A 23,647-nucleotide genomic window follows, 5' to 3' on the forward strand; every position below is an offset into this window, starting at 1 on the left:
TACATTGTGTAGATGTTGCAGTCCTGTTTTCTATTGAGAAATAAATCCCTGGAGACAAGAAGGGTTGTAGAGGACTGGAAGTGGTAAATGTAACACCCTTGTTTTAAGAAGGAAAGGGAGTCAGAAAGCAGGAACCCATGCTGGTTGGCCTGACCTCAGTTGCTGGTAAGATTTTAGGGTCCATTATTAAAGATGACACTGCAAAGTATGTGGTTGAGCATGGTAAAATAGGGCTGAATCAGTACTGCTTCATCAAGGGGTAGTCATGCCTGACAAATCGGTTAGAATTCTTTGAAGAGTGAATGAGTCAGTTAGACATAGGAAAATCACTGGCTAAAATCTGTTTAGATTTCTAGAAGGCCTTGAGAGCTGCTCAGGAGGCAGCTAAATAAGAGTAGACAATTGGTTGAGGATCAGCTGGCAGAAGGCAGAGAATAGTGATGAAGGGTAATAGGTTCATAGCCATTGCCATCTCCCAGGCCTAGGATAACAAGGGTGCGTGTCAGTCTCTCATTTAACTCTGCCTTCAACACCGTAATTCCAACCAAACACTGAGACCTAGGATGCTACTCCCTTTTCAGCGACTGGATCCGTGACTTCCTGACCTGCAGACTACAATCAGTAAGGATAAATCACCTCCACGATAATCTTCAACCATGGTACCCTGCGAGGCTCTGTACTCAGCCCCATACTGTATTTCTTATAAACATATGACTGCGTGACTAAATTCGGCTCTAACTCCATTTACAAATTTTATGACACCACTGTTGTGGTCGGATCTTTAAACAGTGATGAGACAGAGAACAGGAAAAAGACGGAGAGCTTCGTGACATGGTGTAAAGACACCAATCTCCCTCAATGTCAACAAAGCGTGGGAGCTGATGATCAAGTTAAGGAAACAGAGTGGAGGACATACCCCTGTCTGAATCAATGATGCTGAGATGGAGGTGGTCAAGATCTTCAAGTCACTATCTGTCCTGGTCCATCTATGTCAGTGCTATGGTCAAGAAAGCTTACCCATGTCTGTACTTCATCAGAGGGCTAAAGAAACTCCCTATGTCCCCAATCACTCTTACCAGTTTTTAAGAGATACACCATAGATAGAATCCTATCCAAATGTCCCACAGCTTGGTATGGCAACTGTTCTGTCCAAGACTACAGCAAGTGCAGAGAGCTGTATACACAGCCCTGTCCATCACGGAAACCAGCTTTCCTTCCATTGACTCTGTCCATGCTTGCCACTGCCTCAGGAAAGCAACCAATATCATTGAACATCCTTCCAACCCTGATTATACTCCTTCACCCCTTCCATTGTGCAGATGATTCAAAAATTTGGAGATGTGTGCCAACGGATTCAAGAACACTTCCTTCCCCCCACTGTTATCAGGCTTATGAATGGTGCTCTGATATATTAAAGTTGATCTTTCTCTGCAGCTTCCCTGTGGCTGTAACACTATATTCTGCATTCTGTTCTATTACCCTGATGTACTTACGTAAGGCATGATTTTTCTGGACAGCACACAAAACAATACTTTTCACTGTATCTCAGCACATGTGACAACAATAGTACAAAATCAAAGGGTTCTTTCTTAGGGTGAGAGCTGATGACCAGCGTAGTTCCCGTGCATCAGTGTCGGTGTCACAGCTATTAACGTGAAATGTTAATGATCTGGGTGAAGGAACTGGGGGCATTGTTGCTAAGTTGGCCAATGACACAAAGATAGGGAGGGACAAGTAGTGTCCAGGAAACAAGGAGGCTGCTTTAGGACTTGGACAGTCGAGGAGAGTGAAATACATTGCACAGTACAAGGTTTAGCACTTCAGTAGGAAGACTAGAGGCACAGATTACTTTCTAAATTGGTAATGGCTTTGGAAACCTGAAGCACAAAAAGAACATGGAAGTTCTGGTTGAGGATTCTCTTAAGGTTCACGTGCAGGTTCATTTAGCGTAGTTAAAGGCAGGTGCAGTGTTTAATAAATGTGGAGCTGGAAAACCCCAGCCGGTCAGAAGTCAATGTTTTGGGCCGAAACCCTTCATCAGGACTGGGGAGGGGAGGGGCTAGGGTGACGGCTGGTGGGATGTAGCTAGGGGTTATTGAAGTTGGTCAGTGGGAAGGGTGGAGCAGAAGGATGAGTGGGAAGATGGACACGTTGGGGAGGATAGATTTTGAAGTTGGTGAAGTCAATATTCAGGTCTTTGCGCTGTAAGCGCCCAAGGTGAAACCTGAAGTGTTGCTCCCCCAGTTTACGTTTGGCCTCACTGACACTGGAGCAGGCCAAGGATAGACATGTCAGCAGAAGAGTGGGAGTAGGGTTGGTTGGTGTGTGCGGTGTGTAGATTGAGTGTAGTTGCGAAGTGAAACTGGTCTCCGAGTCTGCGTTTGGTTTCCCTGATATAGAGGACACCACATCAGGAGCAACACATACAATAGATGAGGTTTGACGAAGTGAATTTTTGCCAGATTTGGAAGGATTGTTTGGGACCTTGGGCAGGGTTGAGAGGGGAGGTGTAGGGGCAGATGTAGCACCTCCTGCACTTGCAGGATAAAGTACCACGTATGGTCAAGATGTTGGTTGGTCTTAGGTTAGTTTTTCAGAGACCCTCATGGACTTGATGCAAGAGCAATACACTGACCTGGTTACAAAAACACAATCCTTTATTATTAAGCAAGTACAAGCTGTGGAGGATGGCTGTACAGAGTGCTGAGTATCGTGAACGATTCTCCCCAAACAGGGGACAGACCCCACTTGTAAAGCCTTGGAATTGGCAGATACGTAAAACAAGTACTACATCTGAGAATAGGATACAGCTTTGATCGTCACGATGTGGATGATAACAACAGGATGCGATTTCAAGTGGTCACAACTGCCTGGCTTGATCAAAGGTCGCTGACCTGGCCATTTCAGCAGAAGCAGGCATAGGCAGCAGTGTGGGTAGAGCCATAAAGATTACTGACCTTAATGCTTTTGCTGTTTACAGATGTTTCACACCCCTGCATATGTTTCATATCCAATCTGATTCAGGCAGGAAGTTGAGATGGTGTTCACATGCGCCTGTATGAGGAGATAAGGAGCATAAAAATTCATGGGATCTTAACCCATTAACATCTCATTGGGAGTCTGGAGCTGATGAGGGAATTGTGGATTGAATGGTCCCTGTGGAAAGAGGACTGGGGTGGGGTGGGAAATAATATTTTTTTGTGGTGGGGTCTGATTGTAGGTAATGGAAATGTAGGGGGATGATGCTTTGTATTTAGACGTTTGTGGGGTGGTATGTGAGCACTAAGGGGACCCTATCCTTGTTGGGTTGAAAGGGATTTGAGGGTAGAAGTGTGGGAAGTGTTGGAGATGCAGTTGAGGACATCCTTAATAACAGAGGATTGGACAAGCATATGGATGTATGTGGAATAGTGTGGGTTAGATGGGCTTCAGATTGGTATGACAGGTCGGCACAATGTTGAAGGCCGAAGGGCCTGTACTGTGCTGTAATGGTCTATGGTCTATGTTCTATGAAAGGAAACTATGGTCCCGAAAGCAGGATGATATCTGGGAAGTCCGAGAGTAGAATGCTTCACCCTGGGAGCTGCGATAGAGGAATTGAATATGGGATAGCATTTTGGCAGGAGGGTAGCTGAGAGGAGGTGTATTTGAGGTAATTGTTGGAGTCATTTGGGTTTGAAGTGGATGCCAGTGGAGAGTCGGTTATCTGAGATGGCGATGGAGATGGGAGGGAGATGTCAGAAATGGTCCAGATGAGTTTGAAGGCACGCTGGAAGGTGTTGGCAAAGTTGATGTACTAGTCAAGCTTGCAAGAGTACAAGGCAGCACTGATAGTCATCAGTATCACAGAGAAAGAGCTGAGGGATTTAGCGGTTATGGTTGTTGAAGAGGGGCTGTTTTACGAATCTTACAAAGAGGCAAGTATAGTTCGGGTCTGAGTGGGTGCCTGTGGCCACCCCTTTGTTTTGTAGGAAGTGGGAGGAATCAAAGGAGAAGTTGTTGAGGGAAAAGACCAGTTCCACCAAGTGAATGAGTGTGTCAGTGGAGCGGAACTGGTTGGGCTTACGGGAGAGAAAGAAGCAGAGGGATTTTTGGCCATCCCTGTGTGGGATACAGGTATCCAGGGACTGAACGTCCATAATGAAGATGACATGTTAAGGGCTGGAAATAGAAAGTTTTCAAATAAGTGGAAGGTGTGGGTTGTGTCGTAAATGTAGGTCATAGAATTGTAGAATCCCTACAGTGTGGAAACGGGCCCTTTGGCCCAACAAGTCCACACTGACCCTCGGAGCATCCCAGCCAGACCCTATAACCACTTATTCTACACATCCCTGAACACTATGGGCAATTTAACATGGCCAATCCACCTAGTCTGCACACCTTTGGACTGTGGGACAAAACCGGAACACTTGGAGGAAATCCATGCAGCCACGGGGAGAATGTGCAAACTCTGCAGAGACAGTTGCTCGAGGGTGGAATCAAACTCCAGTCCCTGGAGCTGTGAGACAGCAGTGCTTGCCACTGAGTCACTGTACTGCCCCAACCCGTGCCGTAGGTGGTGAGCTCCTGGACCAAAGGAGAAAGAACAGAGTCGAGGTCAGAGGAGATGACCTTGGTGGGGAAGGGGCAGGCAGAGACAATGGGTTTTAGGATTTCGGGTTGACTGGGCCAATCGGGTTTTAAGATTTTGGGTAGAAGATAGATCTCCGACTCTGCACCATCATTTCTATCAGAATGGGTGCTCTGCACAGGAGATCTCCTGAGGTGATGAAGTTGTTGATTTTAAACTCGTTACAAGAAGACTAGAATACAAGAGCAGAGATGGGCTTTTGAGTGGGTGTGTGGCTTTGATCAGACCACATTTAGAATATTGTGAGCAGTTTTGTGCCCCATATGTAAGTAAAGATGTGCTGGCATTGAAGGGAATTCAAAGGAGGTTTACAAGACCAACCCCATGGATGAAGGGCTTCTTAGGAGGAGTCGTTGAGAACTCTGGGTCTGCAGTCAATGGAATTTGGAAGGATAAAGGAGGATATGATTGAAACTTAAAAAATACTGAGAGGCCTGGATGGAGTGAAATGTTTCCAATAGTAGGAGAGACTAGGACTTGAGGGCACGGCCTTTGAGTGAAGTGACAACCATTTAGAACTGTGATGAGGAGGATGGTGAATCTCTGGAATTCATTGCCTCTGAAGGCTGTGATGCCAAGTCATTGACTATTTAGGACAGTTTGACAGGCTTGTGATAAGTTGGGAACTAGGGTTTATGGTGAGGAGAGAGGAGAATAGGATTAAGAAACCCTTAATTCTGTTCCTTTCTTTGGTCTTGTAAAAAGCTGCCTTATTGATTATTTGCAGTCTTTGGGACGTAATCATATTCTCAATGCGATGGAAAGACAATTCCAGGTGTTGGTTGCAGCAGTACTAAAGAATGGCAAGAAATTTGCAAGTCAGGAATGTGCCCTTGTCAAAAATAGTACACTTGGAAATACGCCAAAAGAAAGAAACATAGAAACAGTCATTGATAATGGGAACTGCAGATGCTGGAGAATCCAAGATAACAAAGTGTGAAGCTGGGCTGGTTTTGGGATGCAGTGGGGGATGGGGAGATTTTGAAGCTGGTGAAGTCCACATTGATACCATTGGGCTGCAGGGTTCCCAAGTGGAATATGAGCAACTCAAAACCAGCCCAGCTCGTCCTCTCCCCCCACTGCATCGCAAAACCAGCCCAGCCTGTCTCCGCCTCCCTAACCTATTCTTCCTCTCACCCATCCCTTCCTCCCACCTCAAGCTGCACCTCCATTTCCTACCTACTAACCTCATCCCACCTCCTTGACCTGTCCGTCTTCCCTGGACTGACCTATCCCCTCCCTACCTCCCCACCTATACTCTTCTCTCCATCTTCGGTCCACCTCCCCCTGTCTCCTATTTATTCCAGAACCCTCTCCCCATCCCCCTCACTGATGAAGGGTCTAGGCCTGAAACGTCAGCTTTTGTGCTCCTGAGATGCTGCTTGGCCTGCTGTGTTCATCCAGCCTCACATTTTATTATCTTAGAAACAGTCATTGGTGATCCTTGGTGCTTCCAGGCCTCCTACCGTTTAGTGTCATGGAATCCCGACAGTGTCGAAACTGGCCCTTTGGCCCAAAAAGCCCACTTCGACCCTTGGAGCATCCCACACAGACCCATCCACCTACAACCCACCTAATTTACACGTCCCTGAGCACTATGGACAATTTGTTTTGGCCAATCCACCTAGTCTGCACATCTTTAGACTGTGGGCGGAAACCCATACTGACATGGGGAGGATGTGCAAACTCCACACAGTCAGTCACCCGAGGGTGGAATCAAACCCAGGTCCCTGGCGCTGTGAGGCAGCACTATTTTCCCTTACCTTGTTTGTCCTACCCAAATGCATCACCTCACACTTGGGTGGAATGAATTCGGTTTGCCACTGAGCATCCCATCTGACCGGTCCGTCTATGTCCCCCTGTTATCTAAGGCTACCCTAATTAATATTAGCCACCTGACCATTTTTCATTATCCACTGTAAGCCTATTTTTCAACCCTCCTACCTTTTATGTCTAAATCATTTTATATATACCAGAAACAACAAGCACTGATCCTGGTGGAAGCCCAATCCATACAGGCTTACAACCACAAAAACATTTCTTGACCATCACTTTCTGCCTCCTGTCTCAGCCACTTGTGGATCCAATTGACCAAATTTCATTGGATCCCATCAGTTATTGCCAGATGGGAGACTGGCAATAAAGGTACGTTGTTAAATGCTGAGATGAAGATCTGCACATCTGGCTATGTCTGTGAAAAATTCAGTCAAGATGGTTCAACATGAGCTCTCTTGAACAAAACCATGCTGACTCTCGTTTAATCTATGCCTTTCCAAATGCAAATTGTGTCCCTCAATTGCTTCCAATAGTTTCCCCTCCGCCAAGATTATACTGACTTGCTTACAATTTCCTTATCCCTTGCTACTGCCTTGAATACTAGTACCACATTGCCTATTTCCTATTCCGGTGGCACCTCTCCTATGGTTCGGCAGGAGTTGAAAATTTTTGCAAGCATCACTGTTTTGTACCTTGTATCACAAGATAGTGAGTAAAGCATTTCATCGTGTTTCAGCTTGCTTACACCAGGAACACAGACATGGCCTTAGAGATGCAAACTAGGATGCCAATTAATTACGTCGAAATGCTGGAAGGTTAATGCAGAGGTTATTTTTCCAGATTTTTGGGAGCATGTCAGCAAGCTGTGACAGAAGTGATGGCCAAGGTGATTCATTTCAAATATTTCAATCTCTTTAGTTCATATTCTTCAATTGTAGCTTTTGAGGTCATGTCCTTGATTTATGACCTGTTCTGAGTTTTCATTCTTGTATTCTACTTTGATGGGCCATGGTGAAAGCGAGAAATCTCAGAAATTTTGCATTTTTTTTTGTTCTTTGGTATGTTTTTTGAAGTACTCTGTCATGTCTTTAATTGGGAGACGGAGGATTCAAATGCAGAATTTGAAAAGCTGGACTGTGAAGCTCTTGAGCGGATTGAGATAGAACGTGAGGAATTGTTCGAGGTGTTCACAGTTTAAAAATGGACAAATGTCTAGGTCCAGATGAGGCAAATCCCAGGCTGTTGTGGGAGATGAGGGAGCAAATAACAGGAACCAAAACAGAAATTACTAGAAAAGCTCAGCAGGCCTGGCAGCATCTTTGGAGAGAAAAGAGTTGATGTTTCAGATCCTATGTCTCAGGGTACTTGGTTGTTGCTAAGACTTTAGAGCCCCTGTTAAGGACGAGATTGCACAGTACTTGGCAATGCATGGTAAAATAGAGATGAGTCAGCACAGCTTCATGAAGGGGAGGTCTCGTCTGACAGATTTGTTAGAATTCTTTGAGGAGGCAACAACAAGATAGATAAAGTGCAGCCAGGTGACGTGATCTAATTGAACTTCCAGGTGGTCTTTGACAAGATGCCATACAGGATGCTACTAAATAAGATATGAGCCCATGGTGTTAGGGCTAAGGTACTGGCATGTGTAGAAGATTGGCTAACTGGCAGAACACGGAGATTAATGGGACTTTTTCAGATGGTAGCCGGTGACTGATAGAGTTCAGGAAGGGTCCATGTTGGGATAGCAACTATTCATGTTATACATTAATGCTGTGGATGAAGAAACAGAGAGCATTGTTGCTAAGTTTACAGATGACACACAGATGGAGGGATGGATAGTGTTGAGGAAGTTGGGAGACTGCAGAAGAAATTGGACAGGCTAGGAGAATTGCTAAAGAGTTCACAGATGGAATATAGTGTGGGAAAGTGACAGGTTGTTCACTTTGGAAGAATAGATCCATAAGCAATTTTCTAAATGGGAGTTTCAAATCTGAAGCTCAAAGGGACTTTGGATTTGTAGTTCAGGATTTTCTTAAGGTTAACTTGCAGGTTCATCTGACAGGAGGGAAAATACAATGTTAGCATTCATTTCAAAATGGCTTGTGCTGCTGAGGCTGTATAAGGCTCTGATCAGACCACATTTTGGAATATTGTGAGCAGTTTTGGTCCACGTGTCTATAGAAGAATATGTTGGCCTTGGAAGGGGTTCAGAGGAGGTTTACAAGAATTGTCCTGTGAATGAAGGGCTTGCCGAGAACTCAGAGTCTATACTTGATTGCAATTAGAAGGATGACAGGGAACGTCTTATTGAAGCTTAGGCTAACTGAGGCCTATTAAGAGTGGATAGAGAAGAAATTTCCACTCAAAGGAGAAACTGGAAACTCTGGCACAGCCTCCAAGTGAAGGGACAACCCTTTAGAATTGAAATGAGGAATTTCTTCAGCCAGAGGCTGGTGAATCTGGAATGTATTGCTGCGGAGCACTGTGGAGGTGAAGTCATTGAGTGAATTTAAGACAGAGATAGGTTCTTGATTGGTTATGGAGAGAAGACAGGATAATGGACCTGAGAAACTTATCGGCTGTGATTGAAGGGCAGAGCAGACTTGGGCTGAAGGGTGTAATTCTACTCTCATATCCTAAAGTCTTATGACCCCAGTTCTCCTGTCTGTAGTCATTGACAATATACTTCCTGCAACTGAGGGATGACCTTTATAGAAGTTTGTTGTGGTTGGTTGGCTTGGCGAGCTCATTCGTTGTTTCGCAGACACATAATTACCCTGCTGGGTAATGTCATCAGTGCAGCCTCCGATGAAGTGCTGTTGTGTTTTCCTGCCTGGTTGAAAAAGTCAAGACTGTAGAGCTGGATTACCTCGCTTCCGGCTTTCCTTCGTATTGGAGTTTATATGGTGGGGAGAAGCAAAGCTGAGACAGGCATGGGAATTCCTGGAAACCTGGTACTCCTCGAAGAAAGCCATCAACAAACACGTAGAGCTCAACCCCGTATACACTCCAATGCGGAGGAAAACCAGAAGTGAGGTAATCCATCTCAATGGACCCCAGAGTTTTTAAAACTGGGTGGGAAAACATAATGGCACTTCATCGGAGGCTGCACTGATGTTACTCAGCAGGGTAATGAAATGTCGGCGGAGCAAAGAACCAGCTCAGCGAGCCAGCTGACCAACCACAACACCCATAACCCAAGCTACACATCTACTCCAAAACTTTTATAGAAGTTTATAAAATCAAGAGGGTCATAGATAAGCTGAATAGCCAAGGCCTTTCCTCCAGGGTAGGGGAGCCCAGAACTAGAGGGGATAGGTTTAAGGTGGGAGGGAAAGATTTAAAAGGGGCCCGAGGGACAACTTTTTCATGCAGATGGTGGTGTGTGTATGGAATGAACTGCCTGAAGAAATGGTAGAGGCGAATACAGTTACACTATTTGGGCAGGTACATGGATAGTAAAGGCTAGAGGGATATGGGCCAAATGCAGGCAAATTTGAACTAGTTCAATTTAGGAAACCTGGTTGACATGGATAAGTTGGGTAGAAATTCACCAGGAATCATTAGACTCACCTTCTAAACCAATGGCCACTACCATCTAAAAAGATAATAGCGGCAGGTTCCAAATCACTCACCATCCTCACTGTGGAGGTGCTGATGTTGGACTTGGGTGAGCGAGACCAGAAGTCACATGACACCAGGTTATAGTCCATCAGGTTTATTGGAAATCTCAAACTTTTGGAGTACTGCTGGTTTGTCAGGTGACGTGGGGGAAAGCACACAGGCACAGAATTTATGTTTGTAGAGATTAAAAGATCATACAAATGGTGTGAGTTAAGTGGTGTGAATGGTGTGCTTTTTTTCACCTGATGAAGTAGCAGCACTTCGAAAGCTTATGATTTCAAATAAGCCTGTTGGACTCTAACCCAGTGTAATGTGATCTCTGACCTACTCCCCATCCTGATTTGGAAATGTGTTGTTTGGTCAAAGTCCTGGAATACCCTTCCTAGTTGCATTGCATGTCTACCTGCAGCACATGGGCTGCAATCATTCAAGAAGGCAGCTTGCCATCACTGTCTGAAAGGAAACTAAAGACAGGTAATAAATGCTTGCCCTGTATCTGACATCCGCATTGCGTGAATAGAAGAAAAACTATTGTGTTTAGTGTATAATTGTGAATTGTTATTAATGGATGATCTACAGCTCAAGAGTAGAAAAAAACGTTTAAAATGTGCCTTAGATAACAAGGTTTGGAGCTGAATGAACACAGCAGGCCAAGCAGCATCAGAGGAGCAGGAAGGCTAACGTTTCGGGCCTAGACTCTTCCCGAAACGTCAGCCTTCCTGCTCCTCTGATGCTGCTTGGCCTGCTGTGTTCATTCAGCTCTACACCTTGTTATCTCAGATTCTCCAGCATCTGCAGTTCCCACTATCTCTAAAATGTGCCTGTGGTTATTAAGATCCAAAGAATGGGATGATGGGTTTACTTGCTTGGGTTTACGTTCCATTGAACAATGGGTCTACCTCCAGGCCATGTGTTGATCTAGACAGATGTCACTGGCTGGTCCAGGATTAATTTCTCATCCCTAATTGCCCTGGGGAAGATGTTAATGAGCTGCTATCTTGAGCTGCAAGTATTTATGTAGGTACACCCACTGTTGTTACAGACGTTGGAGACTGAAGCCTAATAGTGGAATTTAAATTTGTAATTTTATCTCCTGAACCACCACCATTTAAATCTGTACGTGCTGTAGTTTATTTCATGGCAATGGAGGAATACGACTGTTGAATTTGCCTTTAATCTGGATTATGTGCTGCCGGAGCCCCGGTTTTGTCATCTGTGTCTTCCCAGTGCACAGTTTTTGTCAGTGTGGCACCATGCTGCAACCTGCTGGCTGTTGACAGGTACAACAGCTGTGCTTTTCAGCTGTGATCATACTCCTTTGTTACTCTGCAGTGGAATTAATTAAAACCAGTCTTTGTTCAGTAATCTCGTAATACAGTAATTGGTTAATGAGTCTGGATTTGATGTGATTTGAGACATGAGCTGTATACTAGCAAAGGACACCTATCAAGGCAACCTCATTGAAGTCGTCAGGGGCAAGAAGAGAATTAACAAAACTGATCCAGGTAAATTGTTCACTGTTGCAAATGGTTCACATAAAGGTCTGTGTGGTAGGGTTGTGGTATAGTGGCAGAAGCTCAAAATGTGGAAGTTGGTAAGGGGGCATATTGGGTTAGGTTTGGTGTTGGAAAGTATTAATTAATATTCATAGGACAGTATGGATGGAAGCAACAGATAATTGCTGGTGTTCCTTGATAGAAAAGGTAACTCACTGGCTTGATCTGTGAAAACCTGATGGGATGTTAGACCTTCCCAGAAGGAATTTTGTGAACAGCATTTTTGGCTGCTACAGTAATCAGTGAACCTCGTGGCTGTGTAGGGAGTGAAAGGGCAATGAAGACTGGGAGAAGAAAGTGGCAGATGAGAAAGCAGTGTCTGCAGGAGATTCACATTGGGCTGTGTTAAATAGGGAGAAGGCTGTTGTCTTTGAGTTATGATCAGGGATAGAAAACCGGGGGAGAATAATCTTTTCTCCTCTTGTCTATCCAAACTCCTGGAGGAAGCGGCATGAAGACTGACCCATATGACAAACACAAAGAGCAAAGACTGAGGTCATGTTTCAGTTATGTGGTAACTGTTTTCTAACATTTAGCATTGCTCTGACCTTTTTTGCATGACATCTAATGTGGCAAAGAACTCTTTCTCAGTTTACATTCACAATTTCAACTAAGTCTGTCATTTCAGTAGATGTGGATGTTATTGCTTGAAGAGCTTGATGACTTTTTTTTGGAAGTCATATTGAAGAGCGAGGGAAACAGCAAAAAAATCCCAGGCCAGAATTCTGCCCCATTACTTCTGGACGAGGATGGAGTTAACCAGTACCTTCAGCAAAGCCAATGCAAATATCTCACCAATGTTTTACTTAATTCTTTGGGATTCTGGCTAGATTTATTTTTAATTCATGGGATTCGAGTGATCCCCAATTATCTTTGAATGTGGACAGTATTCCCCCACACTCCTCTGACTTGTTTCTTTGGTGGTCAGGCTTTGGGGAGTTTTGAGGATGGGGGTGTGGAGGTGAGTTACTTGTTGCAGGATTCCTAGTCTTTGAATATAATTCAAATACAATGTAGCAAGGTTCATGACACTATATACAGTTAAGGTTAATGGAGCAAAATACTTTGGTTTCAAAAATAAAAGAACAGTTACAGCTCTTAAACTTAAGATCTAAAGTTTAGACCTGAGTCTTGGAGAACATTGTTTCTACTTTGTTTCACTTGTAAACATGCAGTTAAAAACAGCAACTTGAAAGGGATTGGGATCCTCCTCCCCTCTTCTGTCTCAAGTCTGATCAGTTTTCTCAGGGCTGGAAGAATAAACTTACTTGCAATATGCATTACCTAAGGCCTTTTTCAATTTGGTTCATTGATCAGTGATTGAGTCTTTTATTGAAACAGCATGTGTCAACTTTGAGGTATTTTTGGTAGATTTGTCATGATGTCTGATGTCCCAACCTCCCCTGAAATCTGATGTGGAACTGGATGCGCACAGCAGACCAGGTAGCATCAGAGGAGCAGGAAAGCTGATGTTTAGGTCTTTGTTCTTTGTTTGGGACCCTTGTTCAGAAATTTCTGATCCGACATGTCAGCTTTCCTGTTCCTCTGATGCTGCCTGGCCTGTTGTGTTCATCCAGCTCTACACCTTGTCTCAGATTTCTCCAGCATTGGCAGTTTCTACTATCCCTGAAATCTGCTGTCTTCTAGTTTGGCATGTTGTTTCTTCCCATGACATCAAGCACTTTATCTACTGTGGTGAACTGAAGTTAACTTGAAATTCATGTTCTTCACTCTAAAGAAAGAAATATTGTTTGTACAGCACATTGAATCACCTCGAGGTGTCTTAATGTGCTCCAAAACCTAGCGTTGTAATCTAGGTGAAGTGATATGCTGTGGAATCTGTCTAGACTGAATCACTGACCTTCCCTTTAATTCACTTTGGGGTTCATTTGTGACATCATTTTTGTTTAGAATCAAAGGCCTGGCAGATATCAAATAACCATGTTTAGAATCATGACTAAATGCAGTGCGGTGATTGGCTCTTTGGCTGCCTAGTAACTGCTATGTAATTGATTAATCTCGTCAAGGTGGAGCAAGTGATAAATTATATCCTAATTGTAAGACGTGAAGAATATCATTTTAGATCATCAATATCCTCAAGAACATCGACCAATCAACTACCAATCCACAGTTCTTTCGGTTTTTAACCTTTTTTTGTTTTTAGCCCCATTCATACAAAAGACAAATAATTAATCTGAAAGCAGCGTCCAATCTGTACATAGCAAAGTCCCATAGCAGAGTGTGACCAGTTAATTGGTAGATTTGAGTTCAGAGGACTGAGTGAAGCTGACTGACCTGTTCCTGTTGTTGGTGCTGATTGAAACAAGAATATTGGCTCATTTGAATAGAAGCAATATGCAAGGATGGAAAATGTAGAACAGTGGCAGTGAACCGAAATGCTGATTTGGACAGCCAGTACAGATACACTGGATTGAATGGTTGCCTCCTGTGCCGTAACACTTCTGTGATTTTCAAAGAATGCTTCTACTTTTCTCTGAGTGCTATGAGAGTTCCTTCCACCTGCACCTGAACCAACAAATGAAGTCTCAGTCAGATAAACTGCACCTATGATGTTCCCACAGTACTTTGCTAGACTGTCAGACAAAATTGTGTCCTGGATAGAAGCTCAACTCTTCTACATTTTGTCTCAGTTGCTAAGGTGCTACCAGCTGAGCTGACAGTTACAACTAAAGTGTTAGTTGTTAAAGCATTGATGAGATCTGCTGGTGGAGTAAGGCATGCAGCTAGAGAATAAATTGTTGATCAGCACCACAGTTGGCAGGCTCAATCACTGTACTTGGAGATGTCACAAATTGGTGACAGACAGCAGATCCAAATCAGCCTTTCTCCCTCTGTGTTCTCGACACAGTAAATTTGAAACCGGCAAAGACCCTCAATTGACCCCAGTGGCCCTTAACCGGACTTTTTGAATAACCTATCACAGAGTCTGAATAATCAATTCTAGACGGTGGGTCTGTAGCTTAAACAAAAGATTGAGCAATTTACTAACAATACAGTGACTTTAGCAGAGGGAAATTAACTAATTGTTAACTCAGTTCTGAGGAAGGGTCACTGGATCCGAAACATTAACTGTTTTTTCCTTCACAGATGCTGCCAGACCTGCTGAACTTTTCCAGCAACTTTGTTTCTTCTTTCCTGATTTACAGCATCCACAGTTCTTTTGGTTTTTAATCTTTTTGTTTTTAGCCCCATTCGTACAAAAGACAAATAATTAAGCATGGTTAAGGGATAAGTAAAAGAAAATAACAAAACTGGCTAGACTCTGAAAGCCATTTAGTGTTGTTCCCCAGGCTTACGATTTTTTGGATTGACATTTCTAAGAAAGTTGATATAGGCCATCTTTTTAGCTTACTCTGAAGTCAGTAATATATGAACTTAATTTCTGTTTTCTGAACTTACAATTGGTGATAATGGGAGGTTAGACAGGGTGCTTTCAAAACTACATCCTGTAACATCCAGAGCAAAACATCTCTCAGAAAACACAATCCAACATCAAGTTCAAACTCTGGCCTCTCCCTGTCAGACTAGCCACTTCTTCTGGAGATCCTACTTACCACTCAACAAGGATGAAATGAGAACTTAGCGAGGTTTCAAACATTGATCAATGAGTAAATGTGCATCAAAGTTTGGTAACAGCAACATTAACTGCTCCTTCTGTTTGTTTCCTGTTCAGAGCTTCTCTGATGGTGCACTGGATGAAGAGGCTGGAGTTCATGATGGGTGGGAGGAAGGAGAGAATGAAGAAATGGATGAAAGAGAACAGGAAGATCTGAGTGACACAGAGGGGATTGAGGACGATTGTGGAGAGTCGTATTATTATTTTGTTGCGGACAAGGAGTGGATTGACCTTGTTCAGGAAGCACAGGGTAGACATCTAGTCCAACGTGTGAAACCTAAGGTAAGAGTTAGCAATTAGAGACTGTCAGTATATTGACAGGATTATTCATCTCTGCTTGATTTTTATCTTTGGTAGCTTTTTGTGATCAGAAATTGTGACACTGTGACTTTATGAAATTGCCAGTTTTTCATTTGATTTTATTGTTACATATACTGAGATACAGTGAAGAGTATTGTTTTGCATGGTTTCCAACCAAATCATACTTGGCCTAAGTGCATAGGATAGTAGAGTAGAAAACAGAATTTGGAGTTAGAGCTACAGAGACTTTTGTTGACTTTTGATTTTTGAGACCTGAGCTGTACTGGTCTCAGTTGCCACTATAATTGACCTACCCTTCAGGTATTGGGCAAACTATAGAACTGGAGAACCAATTCAATGTTGTCAGGTTTCCACCTACTGAAGTGATTTAGATGTGTGCTGATTTGATCCTTTCAAAAGGAAAAGAAAGGCTGAAAGAGTGCTGCCATTCGTGTGGGAGAGATGAGTTTGAGACATGAAATCCTGAGTCTTGATTCCAGATTGCTGGTGATGATGAAAGAAGAAACAGCACTTGAGAATAACATTAACTGCTCTCAACAGCCATGGAGGAAAGCTTTCATTGATCTCTCATGATGGAGACAGTCACGAGAAAAGTAGATTTCTTTAGCGTAAAGGTAGCCAGGGATATGGAGAGAGCAGGTGTAAGACTTTGAAAGTAAGGATCAGCCATGATCATGTTGCATAGTACAGTGTACTTAGCAAGCTGAATGACCAATTCTTGTTCCTATTATTTGTCATTTCCCAGACCTTGGATACCACGACAACGGCCTAATGTATTATTGTTGGGCTGTTAATCCAGATATGTAGATAATTTTTTGGGATCCCTTCTTCCAATCCCACCACGGCAGATGGTGGAATCTGAATTCATAAAATATCAGGAATTAAGAGTCAAGTGATGATCATCAATCCATTCTGGATTGTTGGAAAAACCCATCTGGTTCACTCATGCCCTTCAGGAGGGAAACCGCCATCCTTACCTGGTCTGGACTATATGTGACTCCAGACCCACTGCAATCTGGTTGACTTTGAACTGTTCTCTAGTCAATTAGGGATGGCCAATAAATACTGCCTAGTTAGTGATGCCTTAATCCCATGCATGAATAAAGAATAAGAAATAAATTTGAGGCCAGCCTGAAAAGTGTTGGCCTATTCTATTCTGGAAGTAACAGATCCTGACTGAGGCCTTTAGCAGATGAGCAGAGCAAGGGACGGAGTCTGGCAGGTGATATATGCTAGGAAGCTCCATGAGAGATCTCATCTAAGTTGTGAACATGCTACTTCAGTTGCTGGTTTCTGCCCGAGAGAGGAGAGGGAATTTTTGTTCTTCACTGCATTGAGCATGAACAGAAATTTTCTCATATTCAACGATGGAAGAGCCCGCATCTTAGTGAAACAAAAATAGGCCCAAGCATTTGCAGCAACCTTTAACCAGAAATGCCGGGTGGATGATCCATCTCTGCCTCCTTCAGTGGTCCCCAGCATCATAGATACCAGTCTCCAGCCAATTCAGTTCACATCACATGATATTAAAAAGCAGTTGGAGGCACTGGATATTGCAAAGGCTACGGACCTGATAACATATGGCAATAGTACTGAAGACTGTGCTCCATAATTTGTGCTCTTCCCCCGAAGTGTTTCAGTACAGGTACAACACTGGAATCTACCTATCAATGTGGAAAATTGCCCACATGTGTCCTCTAAACAAAAATCAGAACAAATCCAACCAGGCTGATCTCTGACCCATCAGTCTGCTTAAAAAAATCTTTAGTAATGAAGTGATGCTGACGCTGCTATTAAGCAGCACCTGCTCAGTGATGTCCATTTTGGATTCTGTCAGGGCCACTCAGCTCCCAGCCTCCCAAGTCTTGGTCCAGACATGGACAAAAGAGCTGAATTTGACGTGAGGCGGGAGGGACAGCCCTTGACGTCAAGGCCATGTTTGTCTGAGTGTAGCATTGAGGAACTTTAGCAAAACTGGTATCAGTGGGTATCGGGGCAAACTCTCTGGTTACACGAATACCTGGAAAGTGGAAAGATCATTATGGTTGTTGGAGGTCAATCATCCAGGACATCTCTGCAGCAGTTCTCTAGGGTATTGTCTGAGGCCCCATCTGTCTTCAGCTGCTTCATCAATGACCGTCCCTCCATCATAAGGTAGGAAGCGGGGATGTTCACTTCATGATTGCACAATGTTTATCCCCATTTGTGATTCAGATCTGAAACAGTCCATGTTCAAATGCAATATGACCTGGACAATATCCAGGTTTGAACTAACAAGTAGCAAATAACATTGACAACACACGAATGCCAGGCAGTGACTGTCTGAGGTAATCACTGCCCCTTGACATTTAGTACTGTTACCATTGAATTCCCCACTATCAACATCCTACGGGTAACTATTGACCAGAAATTCAGTTGGACTCACCATACAAATACAGTGGCTGTATGTTCAGGTCACAGGACTACTGTGGTGAGTAACTGAACTCCTGAGTCCACAAAGCCTGTCTACCATTTACACGGCACATGTCAGGAGAATGATGGCATACTCACCATTTTCCTGGCTGAGTGCAGCCCCAACAGCACGCACGAAGCTTGACGTTATCTAGGACAAAGCAGCCCGCTTGATTAGCACTAGATCCACAAGCATTACTCATGCTCTGTAGCAGCATTGCAAAATATTAACCAAATATTTTTATGAAGTACTTTCCGAATCCACTTCCTTCTGGAAAGATAAGGGTGACAGATTCATGGTAACCACCACCTGCAACAATCCTGTCCAAGCCTGGAATTCCCTCTTGGGGTATTGTGGACTGCAGCAGCTAAGGAAGGCAGCTCACCACCATCTTGCCAATGAGGAACAGGCGGCAAATGCTAATGAGCCAGTGATGCCCGCATTCGGTGAATGAAAAAAAAATTAGTGCTGGTGGATTGATAATTTAGCAAGGTTCAGAGAGTACTACAGCAGCTTGCGCAGACTGCTGTGATGCCATTTGAGGAGCAAAGGCAGCTGGTGCGGGGGGCGTAATTGCTGAGTTCTCCCTCGAGGCACACACCATCCTGACATGGGTATATATCCTATTGGTGTAGATGTGTCTACACTACATGGACTGCAGCCATTTAAGGAAGCGGTTCTACATCACCTTCCCATTAAGGATATGCAATAACTGCTACTTCAGTTTACATGGTTGCTGCAGTTAAAGGTTATTTTTGAGGAAGGTGTGTGATGGCAGATTTGAAGTTGGGGATAGAACCATTAACAGCATCAGATCATAGACCAGGAAAGGAGGCTGAGCTTCAAGTGATAATGGAAATTGCACAACTAATTTGAAAATTGGTGATAGAATAGAAATGTGTATTCACAGTGGGGTCAGTGGTGAAAAATCTGAACTATTTTAAAGAGAGAAATGGTTGCAGTGTTGATTTTAGTGCTTAGTGTCTGTTGTCTTCCAAAGTTCACTGCCCGCAATTCTAATGGTCATACTGCTTACAGTGCACTGTGGTGATTCCATTGGCTGTACATGAATATTGTTGCCGTGGAGACAGTACCCCACTGCAGGGCACTTATCTCTAATTAATCTTCACCTAGAATTCACTGATAATCAGTTCAATACTAGAGTAGTGCACATTGACAGTATAATTGGCAGCTTGAGCGTGGAAAGAATTTATTCATTAATACTAAGGAAAAAGTCAAACTTCCTGTCTATTTTAAATAATTTTCCTATTAATGTGCCCAAGGAGTTTGAGCACCAGCACTATGGGAAGCGTATACCTTCATGAGGCCCAAGCAGTATCTGTTTAGAGGATGAATTAATGAAATTCTAATTTCACTACGACCAGCTGGGTGCGGTGTACCTTGTAGAGTGTACAGAGAAATTACTGAACTTCAGTGCAGTTATAATGCAATATTTACCCCTTGCCTCCTCAACAGTGAAAGTTATCTCAGAATGTGTTTGGAATCTTGATCACTAGACTATTTGGGTTGAGGAACGGCCGATGGAGTTTAATTTGGATAAATGCGAGATGTTGCATTTCGTAGGGCAAACAAAGGCAGGACTTGCACAGTTAATGGTGAGACCTTTAGGGGCTCAGGTACATGATTCCTTAAAAGTTGTGTCACAAGTAGACAAGGTGGTGAAGAAGGCGTTTGGCCCACTTGCCTTCATTGCTCAGACCATTGAGTATGGGAGTTGGGAAGTCATCCGCAGGACATTGGTGAGGCCACTTTTGGAGTACTGTGTATAGTTCTGGTCGCCCTGCCACAGGAAGAATATTATTAAATTGGAAAGGATGCAGCAAAGATTTCAAGGATGTTACCCAGAATGGAGGGCTTGAGTTATAAGGAGAGGCTGGATAGGTTTGGACTCTTTCACTGGAGCATAGGACGTTGACAACTGACTTCTACAGGATTCTCAGATCATGAGGGGTATAGATAAGGTGAATGGCAAAGGTCTTTTCCTTAGGGTAAGCGAATTCAAAACTGGGGGACATAATTTTAATGTGAGATGAAAAAGACTTAAAAGTGACCTGAGGGGCAACTTTTCACACCACAGACTGGTTCTTACAAGGTGTTAACTGCCAGAGGAAGTGAGGGATGCTGGTACAGTTGCAACATTTAAATTACATTTTGGACAAGTACGTGAATAGGAAAGGTTTATATGAATGTGGGCAAAACACAGGCAGATGGGGCTAGTTTACTTGGGAAAATCTTTTTGACATGGGTGAGTTGGACTGATAGGTCTGTTTCTGTGCTGGATGACTGTCCTTCCTCAAGCTGCAGAACTGGCCATTGTCTGCCCTGCTTTACCTCATGAAAAGTCAGTCCACTAAACTCAAGATAATGAAATGTGAGACTGGATGAACGCAGCGGGCCCAGCAGCATCTCAGGAGCACAAAAGCTGACGTTTCGGGCCTAGACCCTTCATCAGAGAGAGGGATGGGGTGAGGGAACTGGAATAAATAGGGAGAGAGGGGGAGGCGGACCGAAGATGGAGAGTAAAGAAGATAGGTGGAGAGAGTATAGGTGGGGAGGTAGGGAGGGGATAGGTCAGTCCAGGGAAGACTGACAGCTACCTGCCCACCTATACTCTCCTCTCCACCTATCTTCTTTTCTCTCCATCTTCGGGCCGCCTCCCCCTCTCTCCCTATTTATTCCAGAACCCTCACCCCATCCCCCTCTCTGAAGAACGGTCTAGGCCCCCAACGTCAGCTTTTGTGCTCCTGAGATGCTGCTGGTCCTGCTGTGTTCATCCAGTTCCACACAATTTGTTATCTTGGATTCTCCAGCATCTGCAGTTCCCATTATCACTAAACTCAATATCGGGTAGGTCAAGAGCAGCACTCTTTCTCTTCTATATTTGACCATTGGCTTTAACTATACTGACTCACCTCCAAATTCGTCGAAGTTGACTGCTTTAGGAAAACATAAAGCTTCTGTGTGCATAGTTTTTAATGTTGTTCCTATTTGGTGTTGAGGTTGGAGACAACCTTCAGTTGTGATGGGTGATATTAATGATTGTGCTCTTTAGCATGCATCTCTCCTGACTTAAAGCTGTGAACAGTGAGTATGGACACTAGGGAATGGAAAATTATTCAACATTGAATCACCATGTCACGAAGAATTCAGATAAGCAGAATTTGTGTACCACACTCAGTTGAACTGTGGAAAGGGCTCTACTAGTTACAAAACTTTCAGTGAATTTGCTAAGCATTATTTGACTTCGATAAACCCAATTTGGCTTAGTTCAATCCCTGTTCATTGTTTAAATATTCTGTTACCATGCCTCATGTCATAGATTTTAGCTTTTTCTCCAATACTAATGTTAGGATAACTCGTCTGTAATTCTGTTTCTTTTCTTTTCTCTTTCTTCCCCCTCCCTTTTTAAATAGTGGGATAAATATTTTCCACCCTCCAACCTGTTGGAAACCCTCAGTCATTAGAATTTTGGAATGCAATGCGTCCACCATTTCTGGACCACTTCCTTCAGTATTCTGGGATGTACATTATCAGGCACTAGTGATTTTTGCCAACGTTTGAACTCCATTAATTTTGCCAGTCTTCTTTTCTTACTGATGTTTTTTTACAACTCTACCCTTTCACTAGATCCTTGGCTGTCTAATATTTCTGGAAGATTATTTGTTTCACGTTTTGTTAAAACAGAATCCAAATATGTTTGGTTCTTCTGCCATTACTTTATTTCCTATTATTTCCCCAGCTTCTAACTAAGGTACCTACATTTTTCTGCACTAATATTTTTCTGTTTAAGCTGGAAATAGAGATTTGAGAGGGGAGAAAATTTAAACCTTAAAATGATACAATCAAAATAAGCTAACAGATGGAAAGCACTGAGGGCGGAGGTAAAAATCGAACGCCAGTGTGTTTCCATTGTAACTATGTGGGACACAGTGGTTCAGAATAGTGGAAATTGTGAGGGAAGTGTGTGCTACTTAGTGGTTTTTGCAAGAATAAGTGCAAAATGAGGACACGAGGAAAATGCCATGAATGAAATTATATCTTAAACTCCAGCAACCTTGGTGGAGAATATGTTTTCCACTTTCATTGTATAAAGTTCAATTGAAGCATGACTTGGTTAGATCAGTGGTTGTTGGGGATGTTTAGAAATTAACTGTGGGTGGAATTGATTTACTCCTGGGCAATATGTCGGCTGGATTGAAAACTATAGCTTTGCTTATAATCACCAAGTCAAAATGAAGCTAGAGGGTGGGAACAATTAGAATAGGTTCTGTCTGTTTTTCTGTTGTGTGCAGTGACCAGAACAATGACTGACCTCCAGTGACTGACTTTGTTTAATGTAATCCCACAAAGCAGCTGATCAGGTAGCTGAAACCCCATTTAAGCATGAAGGTAATTCAGAAGAATTGAAAATCTGGTTCAGGAACTTGATTAAGGAAAATCCCAAAGGTTTTACACATGTATAAGGAACAAGGGGATAACTACGGAAAGGAAAGGTCCATTTGAGGCCAAAGTGGGGCTGGTAGAAATAGGTGAGGTTCTTAATGAATACATTGCATCGGTATCCACAAAGGCTAAGAATATAGTGGATGGTGAGTGCTCGGAGGGGTATGGTGATATTTTGGAGCATGACAATATTCAAGAAAAGGTATTGGATGTTTTGAAAATCATTGAGGTGGATCAGTCCGCCGGCCCTGGTGGGATTGTTCCCAGAATACCAAGAGAGGATGGTGAGGAAACTGCTGGGGCCTTGTATCCTAGATAACACAGTGGAAGCTGGATGAACAGAGCAGGGAAGCTTGACGTTTCGGGGGCCTTGTATCCTCTTAGGTTGCAGGTGGGGTCCCAGAGAACTGGCAAATAGCCAACCTTGTTCCTTTGTTTTAAGGAGGGCAACAGGAATATTCCAGGAAATTACAAGCCAGTGAGCTTTACGTCAATAGTTGAGAAATTATTGGAAATTATTCCTTAGGGATATGACTTACTCCCATTTGGAAAAATGTGGACTCAGTAACAACAAGCAGCATGGATTTGTGTAGGGAAGGTGGTGTCCCTCAAAACTTGATTTTTGACAAAGAGCAGGATGGCCGATTGTTGTCTTTATGGACTTTAGCAAGGCCTTTGACAAGGTACCTTGTGGCAGACTGATACAAAAGCTGAAGTTACATGGGATCTGCAGTGAGCTGGTAAGATGGATACAAAAACAAATTACTGGAAAAGCTCAGCAGGTCTGGCAACGTCCTTAAAGGATCATTGGACCCGAAAGTTTATTCTGCTTTACCTCCATGATGCTGCTAGACCTACTGAGCATTTCCAGTCATTTCTGTTTTTGTTTCCAGTTTCCAGCATCCGCAGATCTTTCTGTTTTTAAGATGATACAAAACAGGCTTAATCATAGAAGACACTTGCAGTGGAAGGGCGTTTTTCAAATTGGAGATCTGTGGTGTTCCACAGTGATTAGTGCTAGGACCCCTGTTGTCTGATTTGATTTGATTTCATTTAATGTTGTGTCTCTGTACATGTGACAATGAAAAGTATTGTTTTGTGTTCTAACTGGACAAATTGTACTTAAGTGCAACGGGGTAATAGAACAGAATGCAGAATGTACTGTTACAGCTACAGAGAAAAATCAA

General features: G+C 43.3%; 1 protein-coding gene across 1 annotated transcript in view; it reads left to right on the plus strand.

The window, feature by feature from the left end:
• LOC125453304 (F-box/WD repeat-containing protein 7-like) overlaps nucleotides 1–23,647 on the plus strand; it is a 201,481-nt gene that overhangs the window by 6,331 nt on the left and 171,503 nt on the right. Inside the window, exon 3 of the mRNA XM_048532682.2 lies at nucleotides 15,281–15,505. Coding sequence (XP_048388639.1) covers nucleotides 15,281–15,505 — 225 coding nt within the window. The remainder of the gene's footprint in view (nucleotides 1–15,280; nucleotides 15,506–23,647) is intronic.

The sequence above is a fragment of the Stegostoma tigrinum genome, chromosome 6 (genome assembly GCF_030684315.1).
Source record: "Stegostoma tigrinum isolate sSteTig4 chromosome 6, sSteTig4.hap1, whole genome shotgun sequence".
In the NCBI taxonomy this organism is placed as follows: Eukaryota; Metazoa; Chordata; class Chondrichthyes; order Orectolobiformes; family Stegostomatidae; genus Stegostoma; species Stegostoma tigrinum.